The sequence below is a fragment of the Nansenia antarctica genome (genome assembly GCF_963989245.1).
Source record: "Nansenia antarctica genome assembly, chromosome: 11".
In the NCBI taxonomy this organism is placed as follows: Eukaryota; Metazoa; Chordata; class Actinopteri; order Argentiniformes; family Microstomatidae; genus Nansenia; species Nansenia antarctica.
In genome coordinates this window covers 7994422-8014606 of record NC_137681.1, presented here as the reverse complement: position 1 = coordinate 8014606, position 20185 = coordinate 7994422, and the positions used below count along the sequence as shown (strand labels likewise).

General features: G+C 42.6%; 2 protein-coding genes across 2 annotated transcripts; both read right to left on the bottom strand.

Annotated features, from left to right (window-relative positions):
* Positions 1-839: 839 nt before the first annotated feature.
* On the bottom strand, positions 840-6191 carry LOC308167533 (alpha-N-acetylgalactosaminide alpha-2,6-sialyltransferase 1-like; the record flags this gene model as incomplete). The annotated part of the gene is made up of 8 exons (XM_080541950.1): positions 840-1043; positions 1319-1418; positions 3444-3527; positions 4255-4358; positions 4558-4696; positions 5166-5328; positions 5692-5854; positions 6018-6191. 8 exons carry the CDS (start codon positions 6189-6191, stop codon positions 840-842), a joined length of 1131 nt encoding a protein of 376 aa, XP_080398076.1.
* Positions 6192-13297: 7106 nt separating this feature from the next.
* On the bottom strand, positions 13298-20171 carry mxra7 (matrix-remodelling associated 7; the record flags this gene model as incomplete). Its single annotated transcript, XM_080541949.1, has 4 exons — positions 13298-13412; positions 15985-16105; positions 16356-16566; positions 20127-20171. 4 exons carry the CDS (start codon positions 20169-20171, stop codon positions 13298-13300), a joined length of 492 nt encoding a protein of 163 aa, XP_080398075.1.
* Positions 20172-20185: the final 14 nt, after the last annotated feature.

The window sequence follows — 20185 nt, the reverse complement described above, 5'->3', positions numbered from 1 at the left end:
TAGTGAATAATTCCTTCGCTTTAGTAAAAAATATTAAGTGTCCCTAGAGTCCCTGAGTCTACAGTAACTGAGTCTACAGTAACTGAGTCTACAGTCCCTGAGTCTACAGTCACTGAGTCTACAGTTCCTGAGTCTAGAGTCACTGAGTCTAGAGTTCTAGAGTCACTGAGTCTACAGTCACTGAGTCTACAGTCCTGGGGCCTACAGTCACTGAGTCTAGAGTCACTGAGTCTAGAGTTCTAGAGTTCCTGAGCCTACAGTACCTGAGTCTACAGTCCCTGAGTCTACAGTCACTGAGTCTACAGTCCTGGGGCCTACAGTAGCAGCCCATTGGCACTTCCTCAACACTCCGTCTAAGCCCTACAATGAATAGTCCACATCTTCTGCTGTAGGTCATGACAATGACCGCAACAATGTATTATTTAACAAGTTCCCCATAAAACACATTCCATACAAGAAGGCACAAAACATTTCAACAGTAAAAATTCATTACTGCTTAGTTTCTTTCTAAAAGAAAACACAGTGCTAGAACAACTCTTTACATGTCATTGGTTCAACTGATCAAACCATGTATAATGTGAATTATATAAAATGTACATATTATAATATTATGATTATTAAAATACAAAGTCAATATTCAACAAAATATATTAAATATTCAATAAAATATATAAACATATATTACACAGTACACCCCCTATAACTTTACTGATCTGAAAACATTGGTTTAGCTAAAAGCAATATGGCAACTTGCTTTCACCTGTCAAGTTCATTCATATTAACACCGATGATGATGAAGAAGATGAGATATGGGGAGGAAGCCTGTCACAGCCAGTGTGTCAGGGGGGTGTTGTGGAGGCTCCTCCAGACTTCTCTTTTCCCTGGTAAAGGTTGATGATTTTGGCATCATGCAGTTCCTTCCAGGTCTTTATCTCCAGGTTGTAGTCATGATTGGTATAGAAAATGACTTTGGTTTTCTGTTTTTCAAAATAGTAGTTGGGGTATTTACTGTGGTCCTCTGTGATGAATCCATATGCGTCCACCTGTCATTGTAATTACCATATGAATACATTGTTTTAGTTCCAGTTGTTATACAGTGACGCCTAGAGAGGTTTTTGATTGAAACAGCTGGAGTGACACATTAAGACCTCACATGGTTTCATTCAAGACATTTTCACAATGAGCTAACACATTTAATTATAGTCATAACCATATGGAAAGTGGCTATTTATATCTCAACCGGAAGATTGTTATGATCTACACAACATATCATTTACATGGCAGCCATGGCAGTGGCTCCTGAGCAACATTGACTCACCACGTCACAGGTGTGCAGGGCGAGGAAGAGTGTGAATGCTCCATTAGTGGGTCTCGTCATCGCCCAGTGTGGACCCTCAAGCAGCTTAGACTTTATGAACCTATAGGTATGAGCAGGCAAACAGACACATCTGACACTCAGCACCCAACACCCAACAACTGTCTAAAGCCACTTGCACTCAGATAGATGCTTGTTGGGATCCTTTGGACGACTCTACCCTAAACCAAGAAAACTAAGACAAGATAACAAGAGAACAGAAGAAAACAGACCCAGAATGATATCAGATTTGGCTTTTTTACTTTGCTTTTTTGTGTTCTTCCAATGCAAACAAAAGAAATAAACATGTGAATACCAAAGCATTTGTAATTGCAACATTTTTCTGGGAGAACTTGTGCATTCTCTGACAGAAGTGCCAATACTTTGGCCATGACTGTATATCCACAGTAAAACGAGTCCTATATCAACAACATAACCTGAAAGGCCACTTAGCAAGGAAGAAGCCACTGCTCCAAAACCACCATAAAAAAGCCAGACTACGGTTTGCAACTGCAGAGGTCAAAGGTCGAAGAGACAAAGGTCTTACTTTTTGGAGAAATGTCCTCTGGTGTGATGAACCAAAAATGTAGCTGTTTGGCCATAATGACCTTTGTTCTGTTTGGAGGAAAAAGGGGGAGGCTTGCAAGCCGAAGAACACCATCCCAACCGTGAAGCACGGGGGTGGCAGCATCATAGATGGCATCATGAGGAAGGGAAATTATGTGGATATATTGAAGCAACATTTCAAGACATCAGCCAGGGAGTTAAAGCTTGGTCGCAAATGGGTCTTCCAAATGGACAATGACTCCAAGCATACTTCCAAAGTTGTGGCAAAATGGCTTATGGACAATAAAGTCAAGGTATGGGAGTGGCCATCACAAAGCCCTGACCTCAATCCTATAGAAAATGTGTGGGAAGAACTGAAAAAAGTGTGTGCAAGCAAGGAGGCCTACAAACCTGACTCAGTTACACCAGTTCTGTTTGGCAGTCATCGTGATAGAAGAAGAAAGAAATAATTATTATCATTTTCTTTTTGTTCCTTTTTTTGACACAGGAGAAACAGTACAAGGGGGGGAAAGAACTCTTAGGAGACACAGTATAGGGGGAAGCAGGTGTCTCGGGAGGCAAAGTGCTGGGGGTAGTAGATGTCTCAAGAGGAGCAGTTAAGGTGTAACCTGAAGAGATGGGTCTTCAGTCTCCGGCGGAAGATGGGGAGTGACTCTGCAGTTCTGACAGCTATGGGAAGTTCATTCCACCAGCGGGGAGCCAGTATAGTGAAGAGACGTGACCGGGCAGCGTGACTGCCGTGTTGGCGTAGAGGTGGTGGGGCCAGTCGGCCAGCAGAGGTGGAGGAGCGGAGTGAACAGGCTGATGTTTGGGGGGTGACCATTGCCTGCAGGTAGGCAGGGGCTGTCTGTTTTGCTGCCTGGTAGGCAAGCACCAGGGTCTTGAATCTAATGCGAGCTGCTATCGGGAGCCAGTGCAGGGTGCGAAGGAGGGGGGTAACATGAGAACATTTGGGGAGATTGAACACCAGACGAGCAGCAGAATTTTGGATGAGCTGCAGAGGTCTGATGGTGGAGGCGGCGAACCTCCGCCTAAATAAAGTAGTGATCCGAACTGACCTAAAAACAGCGAATGTTTATTAGGATTAACTTGTGAAAAACTGAGTTTAAAGGTATTTGGTGTTACATACGGTGTACTGTATGTAAACGTCTGACCTCAACTGTACATCGTTGCCAGACAATAAAGCTTTTGCACTTTGAGCTTTGTAAAGGCACACCTTGACGTGAATCTTTTAAATAATGTATGTAAAGCACTTTGAATTGCCCCTGTTGTATGAAATGTACTATACAAATAAACTTGCCTTGCCTTGCCTTGCCTTGAATCATTGCAGCTTGTGCATGATTCGATATGTAAACCAAGGCCCTAAGCCCTGAGGGAATTAGGACTACTACCATCGCTTCCTAACAGAAGGGTTAGTATTGTTTCTCACACTGGACGTGATTAGTGAAGGACCGAGGAAGACTTATATGATATGATTAGTCCATTCACTGACTACAAGACTACATCATGAGTCCATCCATACCTGTTCCGGATATATCTGAGGAAGTCTGGGTGAAGAACGTAGAAGCGGTTTTCATCAAACTGCCTTGAGTAGTACGTCTGTGGCCTGAGAGACAAGACACCATAGTAAGCCCTGAGAAGGCACAAGGCAGAGCAGCACTGCTGGTTCCATGCATTAAACTTCAGAAGCACACAGTGCACAGGGGAAGTGGATTTAATCTCCCTCATTAGTAGTGCCCCATTGACTGGGTGATGCTATGTCAGTGACCTTCAGAATGCACGTTGTACATCAGTTACGTATCACAGTGGAGAGATGAGGAGCGAATTTACCTATCGCTAAGCCACGTCCCAAAATAGAAATTGTCCAATCATATCACAGCTAAAGTCACTGCAGGCAGAAAACTCGGACAAACAACTCGCTAATATCTGATGGTGAAAAGCTTCTAGACGAAATATTATTGTCATCTTTAAAAAAACATGTCTATTACTTGCTGTGGTAAATCAGAAATCAGAAATTTGCTAACTCCCGCCATTGTAAGTCATTGAATGTCATTCAGTCACGGTTGGTCAGTCAGTCACTGTCAGTGAAGCGTTGTTTGTTTGTCCGAGTTTTCAAAGGGGGCGTGGCTTAGCGATAGGTCCATTATACCAGTGTATGAAATGTCAGGGGCAGACGCTCTCTTTCTAGGGCTAGTAGACACCTCAGTCCTCCACAGTGATTTTGTGTGTGTGTGTGTGTGTGTGTGTGTGTGTGTGTGTGTGTGTGTGTGTGTGTGTGTGTGGGTGTGTGTGTGTGTGTGTGTGTGTGTGTGTGTGTGTGTACGTGTACTTACATTTTCATTCCAAAACCTTCAATGGAGACCGTTTTGCTCCCTAAAAGACCATTAAGCCATTTGTAATCCCTTAGGCCCTCGGGAATCAACACATATTTTATCCCCTGCACAGAGGACAGGAGAGGAAGGCTCAGTGCTGTGCATGAGTATGTATGTATGTACTGTATGTGTTTGAATGAAACGCCGTCAACTACACACGAGAGAGAGGAAGAATGAGGGCCCCATTAAAGACAGTGAACAGGGTGCCTGTTGAATCCTAACCCTATCACTTCTGATCTGAAGTGGAGCAGCTGGTTTGAGTACCTCATCACGAGGAGCCCTGGTGAAGCCATACTTCTTGAACAGCCAAATCGACGCAGTCATGGAGAAAGACGTGTGAACGTACACCGACGTTCTGTTCCCCACGTCCTCCTCGTAACCCCGGGTGACAGCGCCATTCATCCTGCCAGAGAGAGGAGAGAGAAAATTGTAATTGTAATTGATTGTAATAACAGTTACACTAGTGACTAGCTAATGCATGCATGGCTAATAAAAATATACTTTGTTAAACAAACAAAGCTTATCATGTCCTAGGGGTAGGATATGATAAGCTTAGGCTTCATCCTACTCCCTTTCGAACAGTGATACGTTCAAATAACTAATACGTACTCTTCGTATTATTTGTTCTTTTTAAAATCATGTTCGAAATAAAGATTCATTCAGTCATTCATTCAAAATAATAAATAAATAATCATTATATTTGCTTTGGCTTATATTATACAGGATCTATAGGTGTGTGGACCTCTCCCTCTTAATCCACATTAAACATTTACGCAGCTGTGTAGCATCAGTACTTAAAACAAATATGACCGTCTGAATTATTGCTGTATAATGACTAAGGTAGAATCAACAGTCCTCTCCCCTCCCTTTACCTGAACACATAGTCATGTGCATCTATCTCTCTCCCCATGCGGGAGCCGTTGAGGATTCCTCCAGTCCCCACCACTGCACAGCGAACACACCCCTTTGAATCGGGCAGGGGCAGGAGAAGAGGTTCCTTGGGCTTAGATATCATATCCACTGCTGGTTTCACCTCTACACACGCACGCACACGCACGCACATGCACACACACACACACACACACACACACACACACACACACACACACACACACAGGCAGTGATTGTATCAATCAATCAATCAAATATATTTGTATGTATAACAACATTTGTATACAACATCAATACAAACAATATAAACCCAGGACCCTGGCTTATTTTCTACTTGTCTTGCTGATTCCACCCGTAGCCAATGTGATAATACCCTTCTCTGTGCACGAATACTATGAAAATCTCATAACCCTAACCCTAACCCTAACCCTAATGATGAATAGTGGAGAAAAGACATACACATACAATCACACATGCACACCTGCACATTTCCAGACATTCCGATACCTGAGTAGTTGTATCCCATAAAACCAAAGGGGTTGTTGAAATGGGCCAGGCGGTTCCACTCCCCCATGCTGAGGTGCTCTCTGTGCAGGTACAGCTGCATGTCGGGAATAAAGGACTCCTTGAAGCCTGGGTCCTCAGAGCGCTGGAGAGACTGGGGGCAGGTCTGAGAGAGACAGAGAGAGGTGGAGGGGTGGAGGGGTGGAGGGGACCACAGACGTACACTAAAAATGCAGTCGCACAAACCCAAATAGAAGCTACATCAGGTTGGGATCAGTTGAATTTACAATTAAATAACAATTAAAATGTCTTAATCAGCTTCCTCTTACTGTCTGTCTTGATTGAGGGTCCCTGAGATATACATCCTCAAAATCCCACGTGGGCAATTTGGGAAAGTCCTTTTTAAACATAATGGGAATGGGGGTCTCCTTGTTTTCAGATGCAGATCCATCCGCTGGTCCTGTGCTCTGCTTTTCAGATATCCGATCATCGGTCTTTGTCATGATCGTTCTGCCCTTGGTTGTTTTGATCCTTGGTTGTTTTGTCGTCTTCACTGCAGCAACTTTATTTGTGGTGTTTGAGCTACGGCTGTACGCCATTTTAGTGGTCTTGCCTACGGTCCAGAACCAGTGCTTCTCAGGAACATCCCCATCTGTCCCCCCGGGGGTAGTGTCTGACAGCATAACCCGGTACAGTTGGTCCCTTTACGCAGGGAAACATAAATTGTGTTAGGGCTATAGCAGGTTAGGCCACTTGTTGCCAATCATTGGGTTATACATCAATCATTATTATTAGAGGTTTTTCTAAGATGGCTATTGTCGACTAATGAAAGAAGGCTACTCTGAAAGATACACTACGGAAGTTTCATTGCATATGATTCATAATCCTATGATGTCATACAACTGCCATCTGTCATGAGGACCGCTTCAAGGTCCGGGTGGGTTTGTATGGCTAAGGCATGTTTACTTGGAGTTGTGTTGCCGTGGATATTTGACTCCAGCCCCCCGAGACAACAAGTGAGACTGAGGTTTGACAGAGGTGCGCCTTCCCCCCACCCCTCTGTGTCACGCCAATCCTCCTGCGAGTATTATGACTTTTGTATCCCCTTGAAATCTCAGAAAACACATTTTTATGAATTGTTCCTAGTTCACAAAGCTCTCTATAGTAGCCTAATCTTTCCCATAATCTAAATATTCTATTTTATTAATATCTTCTATTATGAGTACACAGGCTCAATGAGATCCACTACTACTCCTCTGTCCTGGGTTCAAGTGTCAGGTTCAACAATGTCTTAGATGATTGACCTCCAAGTTTTACCTCTTACTTACAGGGCTTTCACACCGGCAAAGAACCGGTGGCGCTGTCCGAACGTTGGCGCTGTCTGGCGAACGAGCCCGTGGTATGAACGCGAACCGGCACGGTTCTTTGCCGGTGTGAAAGCCCTATTACAGTCCTCCACATTATAGTAATATAATAATATAATATAGTCTATGCCAGTAAATTGAGCCTTGCAACATTGGCACAGTGGCAGTGCCGCTCTCTCTTCTCAGTTGAGTGAAAATGTTAATACAGTAGTGTAATAGTAGTGTAACACAGATATGTAGTTTCCTGGTGTATGTAAACTTAACAAGCTTGTACTTGAAGTGGTAAATCTCTGTTTGGATTAGTGAGTAGAGTGGTTGCCTGAAGAACTAACGATTAGTGTTCAACCCCATCATTGCAGATTGTTATACTATTATTTATTCTATATTTCTTTATGCTGCAAATATGATTATTATGACACTGCACTTGTTTTCTCTCTCATCCAAACTATTGGAGTATAGAGTCAAAAGAAGTGTTGGTATAAAGGGTGGCAAGAGAGTGCTTGGAAAAAACATGGTTTGTATGTTTTGCCAGGCTGTGTCATCCATGTAATCAAAATACTGTACGTAAGAGTCAACAGTCAATGATAAAAATGAGCATATGAGGCATATTTTAAATCAGTAAAGCGCATAACATTTGGCCTGTCAATGTTGCAGTTTTAACTGTTTTTTCCATCAAATCAACATCAGCCAATAGACCCAATTTGTAAGAACTTGTTTTGCGCGCTGCAGGCTCTTGGTTGGGCGGGGTTGGCCAGTCATTGGGTCTACGGTACCTTAGGGTCCAATTAGGGAAAACACCACCCGGGAGCATGACGCTTGCAACAAAACAAATCCACCCAAGTCCACGATGGACTGAGAAGTGAACCAGGAGTTAGGAAAGTGCCCATCCTATATGCGCTAAGATCTGACATACTACATAGAGCAAAAGGAGTGTATACTGGGGAGCCTCCACGGCGTTCTTCTGAAGCATGGAAAGATATCGAAATTGTATAAATTGCATTACCCTCCCCATGACTGTATTTTTAAAACACATCACCCTCCCCTGGACTGAAATTGGAAATGCATTAAACCTCTCCAAAATTCCTCAGGCTACCTCTCATCATAAATAACGATCAGTCCCATAGTGGTTGATTAATTCGCTTTGGCTAGAATAGTCCTACATATAGTTTCTCACCAAACTTGCGAATAAAATAATTGACATCATAGCCTACCTGATGCTGTTTGTGGCGATATGTTCCCATAGTAACACACAGAGCAGGACGCCCCCGACCACCAGAGTCAGGCGGTAAAACCTCTGGGAGAGTCTGAATGCCATGCTGCCTACGAACTGGATTTACTTGGAGTTGTATTGGCGTGGACATTTGACTCCAGCCAGCCTCCCTAGATGTTTCAGTCCAGGTGAGACTGAGGTTTGACACAGGTGCGCTCTCCCCCCACCTCTCCGTGTCACGCCGATCCTCCCACGCGTAACGGCCCGTCCACTCCCATGTGCAAAAAGTAAAGCTGTGTGATGAAGTTGCGCAACTCACTAAACGCGATTTGACGGGTTTGACGCGTAAGTGACATTTTCCGAATATGAGAGGAAAACAAAACTTACATTATTTCTGACCGATTGTAATGTGATAACTAAGTCGCAGTTACCCTCTATTTAAATGCAGTTATAGATGTCAGTCAGCTCCTTGTACCGCTTGACGGATTTCATTCAGAGCTTTCTATTGAATAAACAAATGTTGCCCAACATGTCATTTATGCGCACCAAGCCCTAAAAAAAGAACGCACACGCACACGCACACACGCACACACACACACACACACACACACACAGACACACACGCACGCGCGCGCGCACACACACATACACACACACACGCACGCGCGCACACACACACACACACACACACACACACACGCACACACACACACACACACACACACACACACACACACACACACACACACACACACACACACACACACACACACACACACACACACACACACACACACACACACAGAAGCTGGCATGGACCCAGAGGATAACACAATCTTTGTTATATTTTATTAAATACACATCGTTTATCGCTTTTAACAGTATATGAAACTAAGAAATATGAGAAGCCTTTTTAGTTTTAGTTTGTAATGCTTTTTCCTCTTTTGTTGTCTTTTGTGTAGGGTGAGTTCCACTATCCTATATATTTCTTCTTTTTTATACTTCAGAAGTTTCATTGCAAAGCGTTGAGTGTGTTGTTTTAAAATCCTATAATAACATTTCAATCAGTTTCTTACCACATTAAACTACACAATTCATAGTTTTAGTGGTAGTATGGTGGATATCCTTTTGGGGGGATACAACATACATTGTAAAGGTTTAATTGTTTTAAGATTGTACATATTTAAATTACCTTTGAGGCACAGGAACTGGAGGGAGGGGTCCGTCTGAGCAAATCAGCATAAGTAATCATTCTACACCTGAGACAATAGAGACCAGCGCTGCCACTCAAGTGCTGGCATTTGCCTTGTCATAAGGACCTGATCACCTCTTCTGTGTGCCCTGGGTCTGTCTGGAACACCCAGACACTGGAAACAATGTAACACATCCACCTTTTGTGATCACTCTGCACCGAGGATCCTTGGAAGGATTGGGAGTCCTTGCCAACCTGCATAAATGTGAGGCTCTGAGAAGTGCTCAGGACTTCTCTTCATGAACTGATGTCGGCTCTGCATTGTTACTCACTACAATAAAGGGTCTTTCTCTGTGATGATCTACAGCTCTGGTTTCCTGAATTCTTTTATTGATTAGAAATTGAAACTATTAGAGTAAGGTTGTATCACTAGTGCCATTTGCACTTGACTTCAACCTTCAACAACAAAACATGTTTACTCGCTTATACAGTCTGTGTGTGGGAGCTGTGAATAAAAGCTTTATAATAGTGGAGGACATACTGTAGACAGTGGATGGTGTTGAACCTACAATAATGAGAAAGATAGGCTTTAAATCCAGGTTTCCCACGTGAAGACACCTGCATCTACCATCTACATCATATATATAAGTGGATGACACATGCATCTACCGTCTACAACATACATAAGTGGATGACACATGCATCTACTGTCTGCCACAAGGTCTGGGTGGGTCACTGGGGTTTGTATATCTAAGGCAGTGCTACTGAGTATTGTCTTTTGTACACCCTTGAAATATCAGAAAACACATCTTTATGAATTGTTCCCAGCAGATATATATAGTTTGTAGAGGGATTTTGGGCGTCAAGTCACACCCACACCATTTTTCAATTCCTTTGCGATTGTAATGTGGCTGCATATGTTGCTTTGAAACTGTTTAGTTGATTCTCTATTCTAATTTTCTGTTAAAACAGAAAGTTATCACAGAGTTTACCTTGACATGTCTTTTGGAGTCAGTTATAACGTAATGTTAGCTGGCCTGTATGATTTTGTTCGATCATGTCCATGTAAGGAATAATCATTGGGAATAAATGTCTTATGTTTGACCCGTCATCTGTTATTCAGAATCAGAATTTATTTTAGTACACAAGAGTAAAGTACACAAGAGTAAAGGCTTAGCTTCTTCATTGGCATTGCAGCAAGATAAAACATCACAATGATAAAGTAAAGTAAGTCATAATAAAGTCATAATAAAGTCATAAAGTGATAAAGTGATGTTAGTTGTAGCACAGCCGAACCAGTCATACTACAGTGGAATCAATAGGGCAAAATGCTGTGCAAAGTACAATAAGATTAAATGCAATATGATACAGTACTAGTAGTCAAGTAGTGTTCAAGTAATTAGGTAGTGTGCAAGTAGTCATATAATATATAATATTTTTGTAGTGTGAGTGTGGTTGGTTTGGGGGAGACAGTCTTTTCTTTGACAGTGATTTCTTCCAGTGCATTTCTCCAGGAGCCTGATTGCTTGAGGGAAATAAAATAACTGTTTGGCATCCTCTGGGTTTTAGCCAGAATCAAGGACCCCAATTGAAATAAGCCAGTGGCTTTCTTGGGTTTTTATCCTTTTAGTTGACCTTGTATGTAATATGTACTTTCATGTACCTACTTCTGCAAATCTTCTAATAAAGTTTTCAATCAATCAATCAGCCCCGAGGCTTCGGTACCGTTTCCCCCGACGGCAGTAATTCTTTTCATTCCCGTCGAAGCATAATCTGTACCATTGGCTAGTTCCACCTTCCCTTCTGGGCCCATAACCTGTGAGATTTGCCATTCTAGCTTGCGTCAATTAGGGCAGGGACACCGGCAACAGCTACTCATTTCACGGAGGAAAAACACACACAACCCTCACTTCAGTTTAGCTAAGGCTTTCTTTATTTGAACATGCTTATTTAAAGATTAGTCGCACCTTGGTGACATCATACATGAGAGTATGAGAACACATGACGTCACCATATATAATATTATTGTAATATGCCAACAGCCCAACACCCTACTTATTGTTTTATGTTCATTTTTAAATAAATGAACATTCACTACTGTGGTGATATTAGCAGCAGGTTACAAACTATAATGTCATCAGGATAGCAGAGTACGTTTTACTGCATTTCGTTGTCCGATGCTTGTACTTAATAAAGTAATAAAGTTGAATCCAACCTAAAAATGTATGTTTTAAATGATGGTGTAGGCTAATTTATGAGAACTCACATAACTACAATGGTTTTTAAAGCCTTTCTGACTAGTAAATGATGTTCTTCTAGCATTGTAACTGGACCCTGGATTTGGCGTAGATTATTATTTCTTATGATTACTGATGGATGATTCACTTACTTAGACAGATGTATTTATTGTAAATCGATTTGCATGAAGGCGTCTGTTAAATGTAGAAAATAAACATTGCATTAAAAACCACCACTGTCTCCCAAGGCAAGGATCTAACCAGCAACCTTCTGATTGCAAGCACAGCCTTAACCCCTGTGCCAAACAGACCACTCTGCTTTTGCTGATACACGTAGGCCTACCTATCTTTTTACACCTTTTTATCTATCTATCTATCTATCTATCTATCTATCTAGCTAGCTAGCACACTATCAAACTATCTAGCCCACTATCTATCTATCTAGCACACTATCAACTATCTATCAAAATATAAAATGATCTATTTAATAATTTAATAATAATTTTGCCATTTAGCAGACGCTTTTAATCCAAAGCGATTTACAATTACGAATTACAGGGACATTCCCCCTGGAGTAACTGAGGGCTAAGTGCCTTACCCAAGGGCACACTAGTAGTGGTGTGGTTTCAGGCGGGATTTGAACTCACAACCTTCCGATCACAAGTCCAACTCACTATCCACTAGACCACCACTACCCATTTAGCTTGTAAAAGGTGGGAACTAATCATTCCAAAAAGACACTTGAATGGAACTGTCGTTCGGGATTTAGTTTCCACCTGTGAGACATTTGTGACACACATCTAACTGAACCCAGACCGTAAACCTGGTCGCTACCACGTTTGTTCTGAAGGACTGGTTGCATAGCAACCAAGCAGCAAATTATTTGAGCCACATTCATTGAACGGAACTCAAGCTGAAATTATCGCGAATTATCGAAACTAGTCTGAATTAGCTCTAATCACGCTTTGTGGAACAGCCCCATGGTCCCAGAGGATAACACCATTTTTGTTATATTTTATTAAATACTCATTGTTTATTGCTTTTAACAGTATATAAAACTAATAAACACGAGAAGCCTTGCTGTGCCATATGAGAGTAATGAATACAGTATGAGTGTGAATGATTAACGATGGTCTGGTTTGGGTTTGCTTGCACACTGGATTATGAATCAACGGTGCAGAGGATCAGGTGAGGACAGGGCGAGGAGGCAGGAGGAAAGGAGGCTTTAGATGACAGGGAGGAAACAGGAATCTTAACACAAGGTGCATTCAGTGGAGTATAGCTTTTCAATGTCAAGCATGCATAAACTGTTCGCTTTTGTTTATGTCATGTTTTATTGAATCAGACGGATGAATCTCTGAAATTGTCTATCCAATCATGACGACTTCTATTCATTTCAAACCTATCAAATGACAAAAAACACCTGCATTGGAAACGTGTGCCACATAGCCCATGCAAATGCACATGGAACACTGTTTGGTTGAAGTATGCTTGTAGCTGCCAAGTATCCTCGGATGGACCGTCAGGCGGAGTGGAGTGTGGCTACAGTAATAGTACAGTGGTAGTAGAGGAGTCTGAGGAGAAGCCTAGAGGTGGAGGTAGAGTCTCAGATGGAGTAGAGTTTGAGCTGTTCCTCGACGTCTCCCTCCGACACCTCGCCGAACGTCTCCTGGTTCTGCTTCAGCAGCTGGAAAATGGCCGCCAGCTGCTCCCGTTGTACCCTGCAGACAAGACAGACGAAGGTAAACAAACCCAGAGTCTCATCTCACCTGGCCAGATCAATGATGGTTTAGAGACAAGCCATCGAGATCCACAACATGGATATGAGACTGGTGCTGGGCTCTTGTCATTGGTCTCCTGAGAGGAAAAATGATAGGACTAAGAGATAGAGATGCCGTTTTATAAAGAATGTAAAACCCAACACACACATGCACAGATGACTAACAACGTGTGACTAATGATGCCAGTGTTGCCCAGCCCAGCAAAGCATGATGGGTACAGTCCAGCCCAGCCAAGTCAAACAAGCACATCATGGCAGAGCACAGCCAACGCCAAGGGAAGTGTTGACTATACCGGGCCGGTGGCTCGATTCTGACAACTCTCTCTTTAGCTTCACACACCTTTATTCTTCCATTGTTTTATGTACAGTACAGGCCAAAAGTTTGGACACACCTTCTCATTCAATGTGTTTCCTTTATTTTCATGACTATTTACATTGTAGATTCTCACTGAAGGCATCAAAACTATGAATGAACACATGTGGAATGATGTATTTAACAAAAAAGTGTGAAATAACTCTAAATATGTCTTAGATTTTAGATTCCTCAAAGTAGCCACTGTTGTTAATAACATAAAAATGTTTTGTTGTTAATAAAATATATAATAATAATATTAAATATATATACTGTATATATAATAACATATTATTATTAACACATATTATATATTATTAACATTATTATTATATATTTTATTAACAACAAAAAAGCAAAGGGTGGCTACTTTGAGGAATCTAAAATATAAGACATATTTAGAGTTATTTCACACTTTATTGTTAAATACATAATTCCTATGTGTTCATTCATAGTTTTGATGCCTTCAGTGAGAATCTACAATGTACCAAATAGTCATGAAAATAAAGGAAACGCATTGAATGAGAAGGTGTGTCCAAACTTTTGGCCTGTACTGTATAAGAATATGAATTATGTAAATAAAACAATTGTTTAGATTTGGTTTGGTTCAGTTTAGAGACCTAGTAGAGTAGCATGCCATCTAGTGGCTGAAAAGGGACATTGTTCTCTGAGTTTTTGCTGAATGAGGAGAGTCATCTGGCTTGCTGTCTGAAGTGATAACTGCAGGGACATGTGCGCACAGGTGTGCTTCAATCAACACCTAACCTACTCTACTCCTGGGAAATAGCCGCCTACCTGTTTTGTACCTGGGAAACCATGGCAACCACCCCAGGGAAGGGTGCTTCAGCCGAGGGGTTTAGGGGTGAAGCGTCAGGGGTGAAGAGGGTGAGCAATGGGTGAGGAAGATGAGACAGGTCTAAAACACTTGAGTCCTTGAGGACAGCAGTGTCTGCTGGTTTTCATCCTCCATGAAGCAATTCATTTGGACCTGGAAACCAGGTGACTGACCGTGGCCTGGGATACCAGGTGAGTGGTTTAGGTCTAGAAAACCAGGTGAGTGGTTTAGGTCTGACGAGCCACTGTAATTCACCACTAAAGTGGGAAGGGAAGGAGAGAGCCAGACAACACTGCCTGTTTTTCAAGGAGTGGAGTTTAGAAACCTGCATGGTTGTCACTAGAGGCCATGCTAGAACGGACAACAGGGACAGTATCGGACAGAAATTAGGTGCAATTATACTCGATCTTTGGTCCTGTGGTTAGGGTTGCTATTTAAAATGACATTTGTGGTTAAAATATATCCATCATTCATCCTTTCTAGCATGCCCAGATAGTGATCACCAGAACTGGATGGGCAGGAATCATTTGTAACTTATACTTTACCAAGTATTACTAGACCCCCCTGCCTGCCTGTCCGGCTGATGGGACCTACAGAGAGGTAAAGTCTGTGGTGAACTCTACCCTGCAAACATAAGAGCAGGAGACATTGGTTACATACAGGGAGCCTGGACTGGGATTAGCCTGTGGTGTGTCATGTTATCTGTCATCTTTCTGTCTTTCTTTCTTTCTCTGCCCTCTCTTTTCGGTCTCTATTTTCTACTCTTGATGAAATTCAATTCAAGTTAGTAATTGTCATGACTGTTAATGTTAATTGCCTAAAAATGACCATGTTAATGAAGCAGTAATAGTATCTATATCCCTGTTTCTCGCCATCTCCCTCTCAGAATCGAGTCTATCTTTAATATAGGTTAAAATCGGACAACAAACAGCTTCGTTTTGGACCACAAGCCCTGGTGCTAAGCTTCACGATGAGCCGTGGGGTAAAGCAGCTGCCAAGCACAGTAACCTCACAGACACACCACACTGACACACTGACACACACGTTGAGAGGGAGGACAAACGGAAGAGAAGCACAGAGACACTGGGCAGGAGGGCTAAGCTGAGTGGATATAGACACATTCATAAATAAGCGAACACAAGTGAATTAACCGTACATTGGCAACGACCTCAGTCAATCACTCTGGCACTGACAAAAACGAGCAGGGTTTCAGCACAGTCTGCCAACAGGTGACCCAACACTCTCCTGGAGAACGCTAGCACTTTGACCTACAGCCCGTGTCCGGACTTGTGAGCTAAGACAGGTCTCCTGGGTTCCAGCACTGACCTCTGCTCGTCCTCCAGCTCATCTTTGGTCATCATTTTCTCCAGCTCGCTGGTCCGCAGCATCCCGGGGACGTACTTCAGGACGTCGGACGGACCGCCTATGTCCACCTGTTCTATATCTACTGTGAGAGAAGGTGGAGGAGTGTGATCTTCAATTTCAAAGTCAACTCCTCAAACCTACCCTAAAAAGCAATTGTTTAGGTCTGAAAATAATTGAAGAGGTGTATTAATACGGTGCTCTACATGCTCTACCATGCCCTTCGATTGGCTTATAGAACCGTCACTATATTTCTCACACTTCTGCAATCCCTCGCAGATCTCAAAACTGTGCTGAGGGGCCTGGGTTCAATTTGGAATTGACCCGGCACTTACCATCGCTCTCCTGGCTTTCTGAGGCGCCCCCTGTCTGCCGGTAGGTGAAAGGGCACAGTAGAGACTCCCCCTCTGTGAACTCTATGGAACCAGGAAAGCCCACTACTGGAACGGAGGCAGGGTCAGAGGTCGTTTCAGAAGATCTTGGTAGAGAGCATTGTTGTTGGTCTGTTGTCTCTCCCACCGTAGCAGACTCAGAATCAGACTCCCCCTGTGAAAGATGGAGAGGTGTGACTGGGGGGTGCAGAGTGCAAAGTGACTTCTCTCCTTCAATTGCATTGATGAAAGAACAGCACAAAGGTCAAACCAGATTACTAGTTGGCCCCCATATTGTTTTCACATGTCCTGTGATTTCAAATACCTTCTCCCATATCACCACATCAAGACTACAGTCAAATCCTGATAAGTGCACATCCAATTATTATTGGTACAAACTGCTGCTCAATAATTCATCCTGTCTTTTCACTTGCTTTTCAGATATCTGCATGCTTAATATAGTACCAAGCCATTAACTTGTATACCAAGTCAGATCCCCCATTTTTAGACAAGAAGCTGGGCAGGGGTATTGAATAAGTCCTAAAGCTTTCGGGCAAGAGCAGAGACCCTATGTTGTACTGCAGAGTTTCCATGCCAGTTAACGCCTTAAATCAATTAGACAGCTCATAATTATGTCCACCAGTCCTCCCCTACCCTGCTGATCTGGCAACTCACTCCCCATGTGTCACACCTTCATTGTCACATGTGCCTTGCTTCCTTTTTTAATATGCACAGTATCCATGGTGATGCCAGCCTAGTCAAACCAGCCAGGCAGGCATGCATGGACAGTGATTCCCTGCAGATGTCATTGAAACTTGGGACAGGCAGCAGACCTAAGAGAATAACAATCCTAATATATGTGTACTAAATCGTGAGTTTAGAATGATAAGGTTCTATCTCCGTTTAGAATGATAAGGTTCTATCTCCGTTTAGGGCAGTTCAGAGATATTGAGCGTCAACGTTTTTACATTCCATTACGTTTTGTGAGATGGAACCTTTGTATTTTATGAATTACTAACTAAAAAATGTCAACATTTTAAAAATAACACCACACAGGCATTAATAAACACCTAATGGATCAGATTATGTAAAAAACTCAATTTTGACCAAAAATTGAGATAGAACCTTATAATTCTAACGTCACGTGTTGACATAGCGCCACTGTGAACCTTTTCAGGGATGCGTCTGCACCGACTTAAACGTGGTATGAATTAACGATGGGTCTGCTGCTGGTACTCTAGTGTCTTGTGCATGATGACCGACACTAAACACACTGACGTTGACTATTGAAATATCAGTCGCAAACAGCATATTTATAATTTACCGTATGGGTGCAGCTCCCAAATTGGGTAACGGGCCGCCCCCCCTCCTCCCCAGCTGCTATTGTGCCCACCGCTGCTGCCCCCCGATCCGTCCTCCTCTCCTCTGCTTTGTCCACAGAGGTTAATAGTCCTCCACTTGTCTTCAGCTGGTCCTCTGTCAGATTCACCGACTCTCCCGGTTTATCTAATCCCGGTTTCGATTCCACTCTACCGGACTGCGCTGCAGGGGAACCTGACTGATCACATTGGGAAGTAGCGGATGATGCACTATCAAGATCATTGTTCTTGAGTAACATTGTCGCCAAAAAAATAGCGAGTAGTGTAAACAGAACGGCTGGCAAAATAAAAGTTAGATCCATTTCTGCAGATTGCGTTGCGCGTTGGGTTGTTCAGTACTCAAACAACAATAATAATAAAAAAAAAAATACTGCCTGTGTTAATCCAACAGATTATTATAACAAAGAAATTCCGTTATGGCATTGGCAATGCACCCGTTCCCTTCCAGCTATCTGTCATCAATAGCAGATTGCCGCTCTGCAACTTTCCAACAATTGTGGAAAAACAGTCATGAACAGCATCTGTCGAAGCCACACGTCATTTCCGACGGTAACGCCCCGCACATTTTGTATTACCTAATTAAGTACAGTAGCCCAGGTCGACAGATGATTGTCTCTGTCTCTCTGTCTGTGTCTGTGTCTGTCTCTCTCTCTGTGTCTGTCTGTCTGTCTGTCTCTCTCTCTCTCTCTCTCTCTCTCTCTCTCTCTCTCTCTCTCTCAACCCTACACCCTAATAAACAGTGGGAGGAGGCCTAATGAACAGTGGGAGGAGGCCTAATGAACAGTGGGAGGAGGCCAGCAAACTGACCATCGCGTTGCAAGCTACGTTATCCCTGCTGTACTTTGCAGATAATCGCATCAGTACGCATAATGCATGCAGCGCAACATAAGCCACACATGCCTAGTGTTATACCAGCTGCCCATGTGCAGACGGATGTTGTTGTTTACAATGTTTACAGTTTAATACCACTTAAACCTCTATAGTCTCTTGCAGTGTGGTCAGTAGGTTCATCAATAACTATTTTAGCCTTTTTACTGGTTAGTAAAAGTTAGTTATGTGGCCACTACTTTGAACATAGATGGAATAGTGTCTTAATGATCTGGGTAGATCATCAAAGACACTCTTGGCCCTAGATCATTTCCTACTATACCAAACTGGGTGGTCAAGACTATCTAGCCCTCTTCTTGTGAATTTTTTTTTTTAGTTATATATTTTTTTCCTTTCCTAACACCAGGGGAGCCACCCCTCCTAAATTTCGTTGTTTGGTACCTGTACTGTAGCAATGACAATAAAGTCCATTCATTCATTCATTCATAAAAGGTGAAAGCTTTTCTTTCAGCCTCATTCTATATTTTTCTGGCCTACGACTATCCCCCCCAATTGTCTGCTGTCTGTGTGAGTCATTGTGTAATTCGCTAGGGTGTTTACAAATGTTCGACCATTTAACCTTTTCTTTAATTTCTGTGTAGCCTACACAATGTTGTCTATGCTTTAATCCGAGTGGATAAATTCCTTTAGGGTTTGCTACTCCCTTTTCTAAAATTAACACAGCAAAGAAAAAAAACATCTACATTCTTCTGTAGAGAGAATAAATGACTAATACAAGCCTTCATAAAAATAAAAAAGGTCCTTTATTGTAAACAAAGTAACTAACTATACAAAAAGTACAAATCCATATGCACAAACTCAAACAGTGAGAAATGATTACCTCATCAAACCCTTTCAACATGTAGTTTGCCCTAGTTCAATGGAGTAACATCGCATTGGTAAATAAAAGTACAGTCTTTCTGGGCAACTGAAATAAAATAAATATATATGTATATAATTGAAAACATTTTAGACCAAGTAACAATAACCTTTTGGTCAGAAATCAGTGGGTGTAGAGGGGTCGACTTGCAGACCACTACGCTCTTGCTGGCGTCCACAGCGAAGTCTCAATCATCTGAAATATGGAAAACAGACGAGACAACATGTGTTAGACACAGCAAAACAACAAGCTTGTGGTTTGAACAGAAAGTAGCCTCAACTATGCAAAAAACTAAATCCTTTCAACCTCTCCAACAAGGGCTGGCAAGTTGATGTTCCCTCAGGTCACAGAAAATGATCCAGTTAGGAAAAGAACTGAATTTTCTTTAATTTCAGCAGGACATGCGTTCCTTACTGCCCCGATTGTCTCTTCACACACACTCCACGGGCCCCCACTCTCCATTTCACAAAGGCACATTGGACAACAAACCTTGGGGGTCCTTTCCCCTGTGACTGGCCAATGAAACCACAGGCACAGACCTGTACAGCGTTCTGTGTCCAGTCTGTGATCCTGTGAACGTACCTCACCACCATCTCATACACCACTGACAGCCCGAACCACCGCCATGACGACCTGCTCCATAGCAACCGCCATCGCCCGCAGCAACA